General features: G+C 36.7%; 1 protein-coding gene across 3 annotated transcripts in view; it reads right to left on the minus strand.

The window, feature by feature from the left end:
* The window catches only part of RTTN (rotatin), a 130,317-nt gene that overhangs the window by 23,284 nt on the left and 88,907 nt on the right, over positions 1-18,126 (minus strand). For all 3 annotated transcript variants that reach the window (XR_012121272.1, XM_037000755.2, XM_073213206.1), the window contains exons 35-40: positions 13,801-13,894; positions 9,624-9,816; positions 7,878-7,968; positions 4,820-4,973; positions 2,725-2,862; positions 330-547 (exon numbers count right to left, since the gene is read on the minus strand). Coding sequence is in view for 2 of the 3 variants with exons in the window: in XM_037000755.2 (XP_036856650.2) it covers positions 330-547; positions 2,725-2,862; positions 4,820-4,973; positions 7,878-7,968; positions 9,624-9,816; positions 13,801-13,894 (888 nt within the window). In the remaining variant the exon portion in view is untranslated. The remainder of the gene's footprint in view (positions 1-329; positions 548-2,724; positions 2,863-4,819; positions 4,974-7,877; positions 7,969-9,623; positions 9,817-13,800; positions 13,895-18,126) is intronic.

Consider the following 18,126-nt stretch of genomic DNA (forward strand, 5'->3'; position numbering starts at 1 on the left):
GCAATAAATTATGAATTAGACCTACATTCCTAAAATATACCCATTTTGGTTATGATACAGCACAATATTTTAACAGACAGCTTGATTTGGATTACTAATATTTCATTTTGAATTTTTATATTATACTCCTTAAAGAAACTGGTCAACATTAGGGGAATGAGACTGGAAAGGAGATGTTTAACTTTATATACTTCTTTATTGTTTAAATGATCACAAAGCATTAATTACTTTTAATTCAACTGATTGAAAAAAAATTTATGTGACCAAGACTGAAAATCAATACATTTTAAACACTAAATAAAGTTTTGAAAAATCAGGAAATCACATACCTGAAGAATTACTTCATTGAGTCGTTCTAGAGATTTCTGGTTTTCCTGAGTCCTATCGAGAAGTGAAGCCATTGTTGGACTGTAGCTTAAGTTCGTTTTATCCTTATCCTGGAGACACCTTTTTGCTTCTTCAGTCAGGAGAATAGAAAGGAACTGCAGGCTGGCAGTATACAGGGTAGGGCATGTGGTAGACAAACCCACACATTTGCAGAACATATCTAAAAGAATAATTTCAAAGTAAATATTTGAAATTTCCTTAAAATTAAAGTGAATCAGATTGATTTGAGTAATTAAGTTTATAGCTTTTTTATTTCTAATAAAGTAATACTCTCGATTTTCTAGATTAGTATCTTTTAAGTGTGATTATGTTTCTGTTTCCAACAAGTTGACACTGAGTAGTATTTAAAACAAGACTTAGTATGCAGTGTTGGTATGACGTAGGAACAAAAGTTTCATCATAGCTTAGAAAAAAAACAAGACTGGTTTTGAACTGATTTGCAGACATAACACAGAGTGGAAAGAATAAGCAAGCCAACTCAAAAGCATCTTACACTGAACCAGTCATTATTAAATCCCTGCTGTGAGCACAATTTAATCAAAAGAACATTTGGTACATTAATTTTATTAATTGGAATAGCATTGGTTTAAAACATTATGTTTTATTTTTACATTATTTTGGATTAATATTTGTGAAGCTTTATAACCATAAGAACTTCTCCCTAGATTTAGACTTATAGAAATTCTTATGTTCTTAAGCAACATGAGAAAAATAATTTAGTCAGTCATGGGATTTCATGAGAATTACATTTACTTACATGATGTCTAAATATTAGTCAAGTTGGAGAAACGGTTGTTATAGATAATGTAAGTTATAGAGTGACCACAGATGCTTTTAATGTGTGTGGGCACACAGAATAAATAATTAGGAAAACAAACAAAGACAACTCCATAGCAAGGAATATCAATGATCATTTACTGGTTAGATTTTCATTAACATTATTATTATCAAAGCTAGCTGTTTATAGAGCAGGTTATTTTTGATTAGCACCATTATTATTATATATATATATATATATATATATATATGTTTGTACATATTTTGTAGAAAGATTTTGAGTTTAGTTATGTCCTCATTTTATCACTAGGGAAATAGTATAGGTAAATAGACATAAATCAGGGGTCAGAAACTTTCCGCAAAGGGCCAGAAAGTAAATATTTTATTTTTTATCTTTGTGGGTCATATACCTTTGTCACAACTATTCAATTCTACCGTTGTAGCATGAAATCAGCCATAGGCAATATGAAATGAGTAAATGTGGTTATGTTCCAATAAAATTTTATTTACAAAACAGGCAGTGGATCAGATGTGACCAGTTGTCCCATATGAGTAGCATCTTGCTTTATATTACCAGTGATTCAGGTGGTAAACTAATTCTCCCCCTCAAACACCCCTGCACACCACCCAAGGTTGCAAGAGGAAACCTCAATTTCAATCACTGTCAGTCTCTTTTAAGTTATCTCTTTTAACAAAATGATGATCTCTAATTGGGCACTATTCCCCTTAGGGTAAGATCAGAACTCCTATATCCAGATAACTAAGAATTATGTTTCTTGTTGAAGTGTATTTCCCTGTAAATCTTATTTCAAAACTACCATTCTGGTTACAAAATATTTCATACATCATTATAGAATGACCAAATAATAAAATCAAAAGTAAAAAAATTTAGTCAATTGAATTAGTGATAACTTGGAAACCTAAAAGAACTCAATTTTGAATATATTTAAACTGGTTATTTTACAATGGTAATACTAATGTTATTTATAAATATTTAAGTTAAAAAAAAAGGCTCTTACTATGCTAAAATTTAGAGACTTTATGAAAAATGATAGTTATTTTTAAAATAACCATTTGTTTATTCTGGTAGGTAACCATTATATGGAAAACATCTTACAAAAATAAGATGTGCTGTAAGAAAATCTTTGTTTCTTGACACAAGACACTATGTTTATTATAACTTTCCATGTTATGTATACAGGATTTTATTTATGCAGATTTACCCACTTACAGTACATATGTATATCAGGAAAGATACTGGCTTCTACATCAACATAAGAAAAGATATCTCACTGTTTTATTATCATGTCATATTCTCTTTATAACACCACACGCTTTCCTTCTCATTTGTTTTTACGGTATGCTGAAATGTATTTCAATTTTTGAAAAATGTATTTTTTGATCTGCTCAAAAGCACTGCAAATTTCTTAAAGCCAGTACCTAATTTCTCTTTCAAATGTCATAATGACTTACTTCTAGAGAAAATATATACATATGCATAAAATCATAAACAATGATTAGGAGAGGGGGCCCAAGCCCAGAGAGAGAGCATCTTCTTACCAATGACTGCTGCCCAGTGCTTGGCCAGCTCCACCGTGATAGATGGGAGGCAGGTGGCTCCAGCTTTCCTCAGGAGTGTGGACAGAAGGTCAAACAAATGTGTCCACGTGTGATAAAAAGCCGATACTAACTCTACATCTATAATCAGAACATTTCAAGTTAATAATACAAAGAAGAAAAAGAACCTTCTGAATACTTCATTATACTTAAAATAAAAGGTATGCAACCTATCAAATGAAGACAAAATATATTTCAATTAACTACTCTTTTCCATTACTTCTTAAAAATATCTCTTCCCTTTTCCTACATTTGGACAAATGAATACACACTCATACATCCTCCTCTTATGAAAGCATACTGCCTCAATCTTTTGCCATCAACTCCGTAAGGAACCTTTTCAGATATATGTTTCCTCCTCACCATCCCCATGAAATTTTAAATCCACAGATTCTGTATATCTGTTTATGAACTATATGTAAATCTGCACTTTATACCTAAAAAGAATTAAATAGAAAGCATACTGATTTTATTTAATATAGGCTTAAGATGACCAAATAAAATATTTAAATTGAAAATTAAATTAAAAATTAAAAAGCCATTAACATTTAATTTTACAGCATCACTTGCTGAATAATTTTTAATGTAAGTTACATAAATTATAATGTATCCAATTATATATAAAAATCAGCAAATCATAAAAATATATCTAGAAATATAATTAATTTTTAACCACCAAAGTTGTTATTATCCTAGAAAAATAACTTTAAAAATTTTTCTTACATACTATCCTTCACGAACTTCTAACTTTTGCTAGCTACGAGAAAATAACTTCTAACTCAACCAGCTGCTAGATGTATATTCAGGTACTGCTGAAATTTTTCCTTTCAGTGCTTGACATAATTAATGACAGGCTAAATAACTTACATAATTAAGTAACAAAACAGATACTATTTTTGTTTAATTCTCAAAGCCCAAGTCACACACAACATTAAGAGATTCAATTAAAAAACGTCCAGAAGGCAGCCAATGGCAGCCAAGACATGATACGACTTTGGGATCAAGCACTGAATGAGAAACCCTCCTGTCACAGAGGGCAGATCTTGAGCACAGATCCTGGATATTTCCTGTGCATCTTCCACGAGCTCAATGTCAGTGCTTCTCAGGAGATACCCAAGAACACCCCAACAAGAGAAATTAAATTCTATGGAATAAGACTTTCTTGGATAGAGCTGAATTTTGGAAGCCACAAACCACTGTAATAGCTAAAACTTTTTACCTCTTCCTCTTCCTCCCAAGAATCAATTTTCGCTTCTTGGGGGTGATAGCACCCTTCTAGAGAATGCACCCTTCTACAGAATCTAATTAGCTTAGTTATGACATCACCACAACTGTAAAATTTCCAAGTAAGGAATTACTGCTCCTCTAGCATTGGGATAACTTAACACCAATGAGACACTAAGGATTGGTTTTGCTGGCACCATAAAACATGTCACTTACCAGACCTAAAACCAAGCAAATCCATAAAATTCAAAGTACTAAATAAGAAAAAATGGATCGGAAAAGAGAATTACCAAATGATCAATTACTTCATTATAAACTATTTCAGACAATTACCATATTTTAATTTTGATAAAGATCCTAACTGGTTTAATTTTCTCCACTACTAAGCACTATATTCAACTTTTCATCAGAGTATATTTTTCAATAATTTAGGACTTTAGGAAATGTTTGATATTACATGCTATACTTGCTTATACTTGTTACTGCAAATGAGTTACTAGTAGGTTATCTGGCCTTAGCCATAGTTTATAAGAATAATCCCTAAAACTCACTGTACCTTTGACACTAGATAAACAGCTTTGCCCTCATTTAAACTGACAGCCCAGGAGATGGTCCTATTATACCTCACACTTGACTCAAGTGGTCTCCTGGAACCACTTAAAACACCCAAACTATAAAACACATTATAAAAGCCTTCCAAAACAGTAGCAAAGAACAACACAAAATTTAGCTTTAAAGCGACTATCTGGCACACAGATTTTTTTTTCTCAATATTATTTACTTTCATCCTAAACTAAAAAAAAATAAAGCTTACCTGATATATCTTTGGTGCATACGGTGAGAACTCCAATGACATTTGTGATAAGAGGTTTCAGAGGCTTGTCCTGAATTACAAGCTCAGGATCTACCAGTAAACATGAGTGCAGAAGCCTGGACAGAGAGGACAGGTACTCTAGGAGAAAGGACACCTTTTTGAAAAGGGAGAGAGAGTAAAACAAAACATCATATGAAAAGCCCAGCTCGGTGATGATGCATTTTACTTTTCTATGCATTCGAAGTCATTTCTTTGTAACATAAGTTAACAAAAAATTTAGTAAGATATTCATCAAAATTTTTAAAGATCTGAAATGAGTAAGAGTATTATTTTATTCAGATAAAAAACATGTCATTAATAGCCACAGTAACACTGTCAACTATAATAATACCAAACAAAGCAATATTTTCAAAGCCAAATTTTAGATTTCATTTAGAGAAAAAAGCCTCTATACTTTTCAAGTAGCTAAACTGTGGTATCAATGTTCTGGAAGAAGCTGAAGAGGGCACATTCCAAACCATAAAGCCTAAAAATTTTTTAAAGGAAGAAAAATTAAAAAATACTTTTCAAAGTGCATTACTGTGGAGGGAAGGGGAAAGCTAGCCGAATAGCCTAGTCATTGCTACAAATAAAATATAAATATGTTTGGTTGCCCTCAATTATTCTTCAGCATAAAAATGTTATTCTTAATTATAAAAGAAAAATTCAACCTTCCAATAAAGCCGTCTCTAGAATATTGCTAGATTCTAATATTATAAGTATTAAGTGGCAAAAATACTTAGAAAAAAATAGTTCTCTGGCTATGTAATGACTAAGCTGTGATGGCTCATTTATCCATCCTCCCCAGGCAATGAGACAGTCCATATAGATGCACTTCATGCAGAGATACTCCGAAGCTCCTCTCCCCTCCACACGACTCTTTTCCCCCGACTCTACTCTGGGACTGCTGCGTTCGTGGAGGGCTGTGTTCCTTTAAAGAAAATGGCCTCAGACTATTTCAAAATAGTTTTTCTGTCCTCCTCTTCCTGACAAATATATCCTCCCTTTATTTAATCTGCCAACTTATTTTACATAGAAGTATAGGTGGCTCTACTGTCCTGTTGGATAAAAGGCAAGTAAGTTTGTGAAGCTTCATTTCCTGACTGTTATGAAGTCTCCTTTGGTCTCTTCACCGTCTACACTACTGAAGTCACAGCAAGCCTGACTGTAGGTGTATGAAGTGCACCATAAACAGATGAGCCAGGGACGGTGAGAGCCAATGAGAAGCCCTGGGGGAGAGAAGGGCCGAACCGTCAGTCTGCTGTAACCCCACTCTGCGCAGCCGCCCTCGGCTGCCTCCTCACCTCCTCAGCTATCTGCGCAAATCTCAGCTTCATGAGGCTTTCTCTGACCACCCTCCCAAAGAACGGCCACCTCTCTCCCTGCTGATGTACCCTTTTACCCATCATCTTCTCTTTTCTTCCATGCCATCTGTCAGCTGATAAAACATTTGTTACTGTTCACTGTCTGTGCCCTGCACGTAGGACACAGACATCATGTGGCCTGGCATTGTGTGTGCTTTGTTCATAGATGTATCACCAGGACCTACAACTCAATCTGGAAACAAAATGCCCCAGAAATTTTCAAGAGTGAATGAATAATCTCGCATAAGGACAAACAGCCAGGAAGCATTTAGTCTACACAAGGCAGTGGGGAAGAGCATGGGTTCTGGCGGGCATCCTGGCTCTGCCCTGCCTATGTCAGCAGCGCTGGACATGCCCAGTCATTTCCTGATGAGGCTGCTGATGGTGCTTCCTGCGATTGTTGGGAGGATCACCCCCGAGATGTTTGCTGCTCCTCATTCACTCCACAACTACTGAATGAGTACCTGCCATGGGACAGGCACGCGCTCGACACTCAGGACACAGTGGACACGAGAACAGGCAAGGCCCTGCCTGCACGCAGCTCGGCACGCCCTCTGACTTACCTCCCCTCACAGGCTTCACAGCAGCCACCCCGGCCTCCTCAGGCTGCTTGGAAGGGCCGAGCATACCCCAATCCCAGCGGCCCTGCTGCGTCCCACAGAAAGAGCTTCGGCACATGTCCCTACCTGAAAGGCTCTCCCTGAGCACCCTAAATGGAGAAGCCCTACCCTCCCAGCTCTGACATCACATCCTGTCCCCTGCTTTAGTTTTCCTTCTTAGATGTCTACCATCATCAGGCATATGTGAGTCTGCTCATGATCTGCTCCCCCAGCTTCAGGGGAAGAATCTTTGCTTAGGGAAAATCCTGGTACACAACAGTCCCTCAATAAAGAATTGTTGGATGGATAGACAAAAAATGGAGGTGAGAGCCATTACACAAGTAAGCACACTTACAGATGAAAACACCACCCTGGGATGAGTGTTCCCTGGATGGTGGGCAGCCCTCAGCCCTGTAATCGGGGCTCTGCCCATTTAAAGGCTCAAAGGAGAGCCTCTGAGCAAGAGACACTGGTCTAGCCCACCTTGAATTAGAACCCCAAATAAATCTTGCAGCCCTTTTTGGTTTGATTTGGTGAGAACCATACAGAGAATTACTAAGCACACTTTACATACAGACTCTGGCTATCGGCTAGAACTTAAAAATAGTAAATATCTGTGAAGGAACAAAAATGAATTTATTCTTATTTGGTCAGGTTTTGAAGACACACAGAACGTATTTTAACAACTTCAATTTAAGTGCAAATGAGAACAATTGTCTAAACCACAGAAGGGAAGGCAGGCTATACAACCTCTCCTTCATTTAATGTGGTAGTTGGAGATCTCCAGACCCTTGACGAAGCATTTGTGGCTGGTTAACGATGCAATCAGGGGTAGAAGCTACATCGCCAAGCCTCACTGCTCTCTTCTACCATCCAAGGACATCTCAGATCAAAATGTTAAGTAACACATCTCAAATAACCTCATATATGATATATATCCTGACAGTTTTCATCTGTCTCCTATGGTTAGTATGTCCTTCGCAGAATTTTTTTCTGGCACTTAAAGCAAACAGACCCACAGATAGACGTGTGGCGAGGGAGTCATTAGACGCTTACGTGAGCCTGAGCGTGTTCCACCGGAGGCGATGAAGGCAGTGGGGCCCTGAGCTCCTGGACGCAGGCCTCTATGAGGGCAGCATCTGCAACGCTGTGAAGGGCAGGGAAAGAAAACCCTTCTGATGAGCAACATGCTTCTTATTAAAGATTAATAAATCAGAATTTGAAGTTTGAATGTAACCCTGAATAGAACTCAAGAGAATGCATTTTTATAAAGATATAAATGTTGAAAAAAAGGTGCCCTACAATGTTTCAGAACACAGGAAATGGTCTTATCTGATAAATGCAGGAAGCAAAGAATTCTGAAGAAAAGATATCTAATGCAACATCATTAAGAGCAGAATAAAATATAAGGAAGCTCTTTCAGAAGGAAAGTGAAGAGAAAAACCTCAGTGGCTAGGTTTCTATTTAAAATAGGAAAAATAATTGCTAGGAAATAAGTTTTGATTAGAAAGTAAAAACCTAAATATTGCAAAACAAACAGGAAAAATTTTAAGTCAGAAATAAAGACCAGATATAGAAACATAAGCCATTGCCATCAAAGATTCTTTAATACATATGTGGCCTCAATTTCACAACAGACTCTTAGCTGGCTGTTGAGAAGCAAGAATAATCCTAAAGCTCTGCTTTGATCATTCTGAGGCTGAAACACCTAAGAATGAAAGTCACCCAACCAACAGTTTCCTTTCCCAACCGTGGCAGGCATTGTAGTAGAAAGGATGACATCTCGACGTACAGAGAACAAACTCACACCTCGCAGCTTGTGATAACCAGTAAGGCAGTAATTACAACTGAGGGGAGTGAAACGTGGGAGACTTCTTTTTTTTTAAACTTTTCTTAGAAACTCAAAGAAGAAAGAGAAAGCACCGTGACCTGGCAAAGAGGAGGAAGCCGCTTCAGACAGTGATGTCCAAGGGCAGAGGCAGAGAAACGCAAACAAATGCGCAGTTAACAGGAGATGGGCACCCTCGGCTGGAACAAACTGGAAGCCAGAAGGTCAGAGGAGTAACACTACCGGGAAGAGTCCTGGGCATCATCACTTTTAATCCTCACACTAACCCCTAGAAACAAATACTATTAATGATTCTCCAGAGGTTAAAGTAACTTTCCTAAGGCTGCAGCACTAGGGAGTGAATGAATTATAATTAAGACCTTAACTCAGACTGAATCCGGTATCTAAGGCCTTTTTCACTATATTATGTAACTAATAAGAAACTCTGATATTTATGTCAGAGGCTCATTAATATTAGATACATGAAAGAACAAAATCATGATTTCCCTAAATTTTATCAAAATACTTTCTATCAAAAGTTTCATTTCTAATAACGAAATAATTCCAAATGAATCTCAACAATGATTTTTCAACCCGTGGACATTATGATGGAATTACCACTAGGGAAGAGAATCCCCAAACTCCTCCCCTTCCATCTAACATGACCACGGACAGCATCCTATGTCTTCACAGTGTGGCACAAGGACAAATAAGGTTTAGAACCTCTGAATTTTAAAACTCAGGATTTTGGGGGAGCCCTAAAGTCAATATAACAAACCAATACTAGTTCTTTAACAGATATGAAACGTAAAACCATCAAAACAATCCTGGCAAAAGCAAAAACATGCAGCCCAATGAGCCTCAGAAAGGATAAAGATGGACGAGTACCTAGGAAATCTTACACCAAGTCATGAGTATGGCTTGTGTGACTTCATCTCTATTACGGCGCCTCCCTGGGAGGATTCACTTCTTACCCACAGAGAAGCTCCACGAGACGGGCCTGCCGAAAAGCATTCGCCGTGTCCCTTGGGGCAGCTGCCAAGAGGCTGTCCAAGAGGCTGCACGCTGCCGAAAGGAGGGACGGAGTGACACGAGCGCACTGCCTGGGCGGAGGGGCAGAAAGGGGCGAGTCGTGAGGGAGCCGTGGTGACGCAGCTTCATGCTGACCTATCATTGAAAATAAGCATGAAAATTATCACTTTTTGTCTACCTTGTGGTTATGTACAATCTTCACAAACCCTAATAATCAGAGAAGTTCCTCCAAGTGCCAATGACAGATGGTTAAGGATTCCCCTAGTGCCCAACTCATCTCAACCCTGAAGCCAGGAAGTTAGATTCCCAATAATTCCTCTGCTGCATGTGTGTGTGTGTGCATGCGCACACATGTGTATCCATGTACACAGATGTGTGTGTACATCTGTGTATGTATGTGTATGCACACATCCATGGATGTGTGTGTGCATGTGTGTCTGCATATCCATGTACGTGGGTGGTATGTGTGCGCATGTGTCTGCACATCTATGTACACGGATGTGTGTGCATGCGTACATCCGTAGACATGGATGTGTGTGTGGTCTGCCTTGGGTGACAGTCTAAGAACCAAGACAAGAAGGGCTTTGTGCCCCAAGCATTCAGAACTGAGGAACAGAGAGATGTTCCATAATCTTTTTTTTCTGAAACTGTAGGGACTTGAAGTTTCAGAATTCAAAATGTCCTTGAATTTTAGAAAAATAACAATGTACATGTACTATACATTAATTGACACCTCCAATGGGATCTTGGGAAACACCCTATGATGAAATAAATATTTCCATAATGTAGTATACACACAATCACAGTAACCAGGATGAGTAAAACAGTACATACAACCTCAAACCAGGACTGGTCAGGTTTTGCAGCCAAATGCATTCAGTAAGGGCAAGTTATACTACAAAGTGAGTTTTGAGAAAACTCCCAGTTTTCAGAGATTCTCAATTTTAGAATTAAAGATATGGGACTATGGACCTTTCCTAGAAGACTCAGCAATAGATTGTTAATAAGAAAGCTAATTTACCTCAAGACTATCCCTCATGACCCTAATGTTGAATAAATGCAGAAAGTACAGGAGTATAAAGAATTCTCATACACCTTCACCCAGCTGCCTAAGTATTAACGCTTTACCACATCTCATCTACCTACCTACCTACCTATCTTCTTATGAACTGTCAGTAAGTTGCAAACATATGCCTCTTTAACTCTAAATTAAATTCCTGAAGAGGGACTTTGTCTTTTATAATTACAATATAATTATCAAAATGAGAAAATTAACACTGAAGCAGTGCTATTATCTATTGCACAGGCCTTTCCCAAATTTGGCATACTGTTCCAGCCATGTCCTTTATAGCACAGAGAAAACGTTCTCTCTTGTTTGGATCACACCGCGCATTCAGCTGTCATGTCTAACGGGAAGGATTCCTCAGCCTTACTGTCTTTCAGGACTCTGACATTTTGTGAAGAACACAGGCCAGTACTTTGTAGAAGGCCTGACATTTGCTATTTCTTCATGATTCAATCTTAAGTATGTCGCATTGGGAGAAACACAACTTCTATTGTCCCCTCACTAGCTACGTCAAATTGACCACTTGATTGAGGTGGTGTCTACTAGCTTTTCCCACTGTAAAGTGATCATTTTCCCTTTGTCATTAATTATTCCTTTCAGGAGGTACTTTGAGGCTATATATCGTCAAAAAAAATTTGATATTTTAAGCCAAATAAAATTGGGAAAATTAAGTTTAGACAATTCCACAGAAATAGTTCAGATTGCTTTACAGGAAAAATTTGATATTCACAAAGCATGTATCATGTCTTCTGCATTTCCAGGGCAAGTATATAGAAGAACTGAACAGCAGTAAAAGGGGAAGGGCATGGCTTTTAGGATATCCAAACTTATTTAATATATTCAATAAAATGTTTATATTTTATCTGGGGAGAACTATCCCAGTTATTTATACTTAGAGTACTCAAATATGCAGTTTTCTTTTTTAATGATTCTTTTCAACTTTGTACATCAATTGTAGGCTTATAGATCATGAGAGACCTTGTTAAAGGTTTCCTTATAACATAAAAGAATTTTTCTCTTATAAAAGTTAGAGACTAAAATGAAAAATGAGAAGTTGTATGTCTAAAGTGGCCCTAATGTAGATGCCAGAGAAAATTCTTGTCTTCCTGCTCTAAATCACTGTGGGGCATAATAATTCCCTGGTTAATCAAGAATTAACAAAACAACAAACAAAAGAACCAACCAGCCTCACTGGGAAATCCTGCTAGACATTCCAGCTCAGGGAACTAATATCTCATTATCACTAAAAAAACTGTATTTTATCTTAATGCTATTTAAGAGATAGAATTCATGAAGATTTCTAACAACAAAAACTGCTCTAGTTTAAGATTCATTGACAATATAGACTTAATGCTTTGTAGCACTGTTCAAAGAATCACTGGCAGGTTCAACAAAATGCCCTTTTGTCCAATACACACACTGAGGTGACTGGCAACCACAAGTGTACATGCATATAGCAAAGTACAATCCTTGAAAATAAAATAACTTCAAATCAAGAGTCACACAATGACAACAACCCACAACCGTATGTCCACGCACAACCTATGCACGAATGTTCGCAGCAGTATTATCCATAATAGCCAACAAGTGAAAGACCCAAATGTTCATCAACTGATGAATGAGTAAACAAAATGCGGTATTATCTGTACAGGGGAATATTATTTAGCAATAAAAAGAAATGACACACTGACACACAACATGAATGAACTTTGAAAACATTAGACTAAGTCAAAGAAGCCAGTCATAAAAGAACACATATTGTACTATTCTGTTTATATGGAATGTCCAAAACAGGCAAATCTATAATGAGGGAAAATAGGTAAGTGGTTGCAGAGGGCAGGGGACGATGGGGGGAGACGGGGATTGGCTGCTACAGAGTACGAGGTTTCTTCTTGGGATGATGAAAATGTTCTAAAGTTGATTATGGTGATGGTCAGATGACTGTGAGTATTTTAAAACTAATGATTTCTATACTTTAAATATATGACTTGCATGGTATGTGAATTATTTCAAAAAGCTGTTAAAAGTAGTAAGGCAACATATTTTAGAGAAAAATATTCATAAAATTCATTATCAAATTTCATTTCATACTCCAGGTCCTTAGCTATTCAAACAATCTGAGTTTGCTCCTTTTGTTTGTAAGAGGATCAAATGAGTACTTTCTACAACTAAACTTTTGTATATTGCAACATGTTACTAAAACAGAAATGGGACATCATTTAGGAAGTTGTGGAAGTTAAGCAAGTATTTCTGAAGTTTTAGAAAGCATTTTTTTCTGCAGGTGTGCAAATATAAAATATACTTCACTGTTTAAAATTACCTTCTTTTTAGGTAGTATATTCCTTACAGGTTAGTAATTTAATGCTACTGAATAAAGGCCTGTATACTCTCTAGAATAAACAAAAACTAAATTGTAATCTCCAAAATATATAGTTTAAGCATAACAGAGTTAGAAGCAGTCCCTAACACAAAGAATACATTTATATATTGCCATTAATAAAAAATAAATCCCAGGCTGCTCATCAACCATTTCTAATTAAATAAAGACTCAATATGATTTGTGTGCTTTAAAACGGATGCATACCCTTTGAAAAACAGCCAGACTCTCTTCACTATTAAGTCGACTACTGTGGAAAACTGAAGTGTTTCCTCAAAAGGAGGAGGAAAATAAAGGTAACTAATATCCATCAGTTCCCCATTTCAAACGCCAAGTATCTACGCTTAACTAACAAGGAACTATGAATTTATTTTCTCTGGGATAGCATGAACTTCCCACACCTGGATTAGCTCCATGTCAGTGCGTGCACAGAGCAATCAGACTGTTTATTTGATGGCTGAATTCCCATTTACTAGGTAAGAGTATTTGTTTTTTTAATGTCTGATACATTTATTCTAATTTATTCTACCATGTTCTATACCATTTCATTTTGATCTTATCTAGACATTTTGTCCTATAACTTATTTTTGTTCTTATCTACACATTTACTCTCAAAATATCTATCTGGACCAGCTTGTCTTTAGTTTTGAAAATAGAGTGTCTTCCTAAAAGGTACCTTGAGCCATAAACTGGCCGTGTGCAGCATCAGGGGGTGGGGCAGCCGAGGGGCCGAGCACGGGGAACTCAGCACTCGCCGACGAAGGGGCCACCTAGGGAGGAGCAAAGAAAATTATTTCACTCACAACGTTTCCCCCATTAAAGCTGCAATGACATGGAGAATGAAACAGAAGCAATGCATACACAAGAGATCCTTAAACAAGAAGGTTTATAACAAAATTACAACAATTAGCAACTGGAAAACATTCCGTATATTGAGAGTTGTAACAGTTTTTTGAATGGCATTTTCTATTTCTTCTTATAGTACCTGCTAGACTTCATATAAATCAGTAACTAAAGGAGCAAAGTTTGGATGTTAAGGTACACTAAGGATTTTAAGGTACAATAAGGCCTATTCCCTCTTACTGCCCAAAGATGAAAGGCCAAAACATAGTATTTTAACTCTAATACATTGTGTCCTTGAGATATTTTGCACTTATTAGTTCATAATAAAAGGGTTTCTTAAACTTTCATATGGCCCACACAAATTTTAAGAGTACCTATGAAAAAATTAGCAGAAGTACTGAAAGTTTTTCTCTACCTCTCCCCATACTGCAAAAGAACTGTTTTAAAAAATTAGGCAACATGCTGACATGGTGCCACAGAATACAACACTTTTTTAAAACACTGAACATGACACAAAATCTGTGGAAGGCAAACACAATATCACCTACACACTTATAGATGAGCAGACTGTGTGGACACCTAAAATTAGCCCATACTGACCTTTTTGGTACCTCCTATGTGAAAAATACCTCATCTGAAAGAGGTCAGATCACTCTTTTTCTTACACTCAATTTATTTCCTCTGGGACAGCATGAACTCCCCACCATATCTGGATTAGCTCCATGTCAGTGCGTGCACAGAGCACGAGCTGTCACTACAACTTACGAATCCACCCTGCCTCAAACACAGATACTACACAGCTCACAATACTTACATCATCTTTTTGTGTTTGTACTAACACTAAAGTAGGTACTTAGATTTAATGTGATAGGAGAGCAAAAACCAAGGTTAACCAAGGTTATTTTCATTTGTAGTTTCTGATAGTAAAGAGAATGTAAATTTGAATAAAATGGTAGATTAAATTAATAGTTTTTAAAATCCCCCTTTTAACCTATGACCTTAATAACTATCACCACTTCATGCATGCAGTAACAGTAACAAGAAATAAGTAATAGAAAGCTACAGCGAAAAACGTAAGTACACAAAGTCATCTAAAAAGTAAACCTGGATAGATTTCAGTCTAAATAAATCACTCATAAATAAGAATGCATTAAGTACCAACTTTTATATGATATTAGATCCACATAATAGAAAAAGTCATTTACCATATCAAAGTAGAACTGGCATTGTAAAAAAACAATTTCCAAAATGTTTACCAGAGTTATCTCTGGGTGATGAGATTACAAAAAAAAAACAATTTCTGTCAGATAAACAAAATGCATCAATGTTCAAAAGCTACTTTCTTTGTATTTTGCGTTACAGAAATGAAAGCATTTGCTGGATACTTCAAAATTGTTTGAAAGTTAATTCAGGACTTTCCAGCCTCTTCCTTCAAAAGTAGTATTGGTGCCTAAAAAGACCACTTGATTTTTTAAAAAATTAAGAGAGATCACAGGAAGAGAATGAGGATTTGTGGAATGAAAAAACAGGGTACAAATCTATTCACATTTTAAAAACAGGGCAAAATACAAAGTATGAAAGGTAAGGGGTTCTAGGTTCCATGCGTTCATTTTCATAAATGACACCTTTCTCTATCTCTGTATGCGCAACAGGGAAAGCTTTGGCATGCTTCACAATTTGTAATCATTAATATCAAGAAGTCTAAGTCACTTCAACCATACAGATTCATGATTCAAATGGATTGTACACAGTATTTAAAAAAGAAAAAAGGAGGCTCTGGAAAACACCATTGAAGGAACAGGCAGAAGATGATACAAGATCCTGGCCTGTCTGCCGCTTCACTGACGCGCACAGCTTTGCCACCAGCGCCTGACCGTGCGTCCCTGTGCCCTACTGCACACCCGGGGCTTGCCCCATTCCACCTCTCTTAGTTTTGTGACCTTGGGTCAGATCTTTAATTAAGTATTAAACGTCTTCATTTTGTCATTTGTAAAAGGGTACTACCCTCAAATGGCGCAGAGTTGAACATCTAACCCATTTGCGGCATTTCACCTGGGACAGCAAACAAGGGCGAGCCGTCATCTGAGCTCGACTGGCCAAGAAGTCGACTCTCCACACATCAGAGTTTATTGCATAAAATAACTAATTTTTTACCAAAATTAATATATTTTAGTACAAATATAAAATTTTAAAGCCTATTTTACTTATTTTAATTATAGTTACCTGCTTAATAAAACTGCTAAAATCTAGTTCAAAATGTTTTTGCCAGTTTCTCTAAATATCTGCACTTAATAAACTTAGTCAGTTTTATTTAAATTGCTGCTCCAAAAAGTTTGAAAGAATCACCTATCTCACAAATAAAAGCTCAAAAGGAAAGGAACCATATTTCCTTTATTTTGACAACTTATAAAGCAGATTTTTAAAATATAGACATACTTCTGCTCAAGAGCAGCAGAAAAGACCAAATTTTGGTCATAAAATGTTGCTGCACATTGGTATGTGCTAGGCATAAATGACTATTTAGTTTGGATATTTTTAAGAAGTGGAAATGTGATTTTAGGAGGAAAAATAACCAGTGCTTGACCCCCTCCTACCCTGGAGAAGGCCAGTGAGTTGGATGGAAGCCAGCTCGGAAGAGATGATCATTTAAAAGGGCAATGTCCCCAGGGTGGCAATGACACGCCTTTCCCTATCTGAAGATTTACAAAACATACAAGCTCCAGTCCTTCCAAAGCTTGTCAAACAACTGAACTGTCATTTATTAAATAACACCATTAAAGTTCCAATGTGGCATTAACAGCACAGAATGGCTGGTTAATGACCCAGGAACAAGAGCACTAGATGATCTGACCCAAATCAAGAGCACTTTCCCTTAAAGCCCATAAACCAATAAGCCAATTGTATCTGTTCTCATATCTGGGAGATACACAAAATAGTGATACAGACAACCGGATATGCTTATTAACAATGTTAATATCCACTCAACTGATACCTCAATCTGTAACTTCAACACTTTCTTAAACTTGAAATTATTAGTTCTTCTGGGTACTGATAGCCTAGGTTTATAGTAATACTGATATAAGGACTGGACTCTCCAGATTTTTCTCCTTTCGAGACAAAGATACACAGTACCTCTGGCATGGTAAAGAAAGCATGGCAACTAGTGGGACTGCAGTGATAGATGACTTTTGTGAATAAAAGTTCCAATTTGGTGAGTAAAAGCCATAGTCCTTTTAGCAAACAGTGTAAACTAAGAAGAACTGCTTTGAAGCACATATTAATGTTACCCTTCTGTGAGTGAAGTAACCAATGAATACTTCTTTTTGCATTTAATCGTATCATTTTTCTCTTGTTGATAAGAAGATACATTCTGTTTCTAACTCGGAAAGGAAAGCATGACATCTAGTGGAACTGGAGTAATCATTCTACTTTTCCAAATCAAGGTTCAACTTACACTAAACACAATTCTTCTGGATTTAGATGAAAATGAGAAAACTATAGCAAAAAGTATCAGTGTAAAGTATCAGAGAAACTGCTGGGGGTGAATCTTACTAATGCCTGTGTAATTATTTATTATTCTCATATTATTTTTGCCCTTGGAGGAAGGGATGCCAAATCTTTGCTTTCCTAATAGGTTCTACACAGAAACACTGCCAAAAACACTACAATTCAGTGTGGTAAATAGTTAAGAACAAATGATTTTGTATGCTTGTAAAACAACTGAAACCTAGTATCAGTCATTATTTAGATATACTGAGTGTCTCAAGCTTTTTAGAGCAAAGCAACTTATGAATGAAAAGAGAAAGGAAAGCCACACAGGCATACATAAATTTCAGGTTATTTCAGATAATCAAGACAAGCTTCTAGCCCATGCAAGTTTTTAGAAATGCATTTAAAATCATGAGTACCACACTGGAATCATTTGAATAGGTCAACTTTCTCCAAATTGCTTTGCCCTTAAGCGAAACTGTAGGTTAAACAGGCATTATTATTTATACAGGAACCATACTCTTCTTCTACTAATAATAAACCTTTTTAAACTTTCGTACTTCTGGTTCTATCAAAAAAAGGTATGAAAGAAGTTGTGAACTCATCTAAAAGGATATTCAGAGTAGCTACATGAGCGGGGCAGACCCTAGTTCTTCACAGACAGCGCCTC

The sequence above is a fragment of the Manis javanica genome, chromosome 9 (genome assembly GCF_040802235.1).
Source record: "Manis javanica isolate MJ-LG chromosome 9, MJ_LKY, whole genome shotgun sequence".
Classification (NCBI taxonomy): Eukaryota; Metazoa; Chordata; class Mammalia; order Pholidota; family Manidae; genus Manis; species Manis javanica.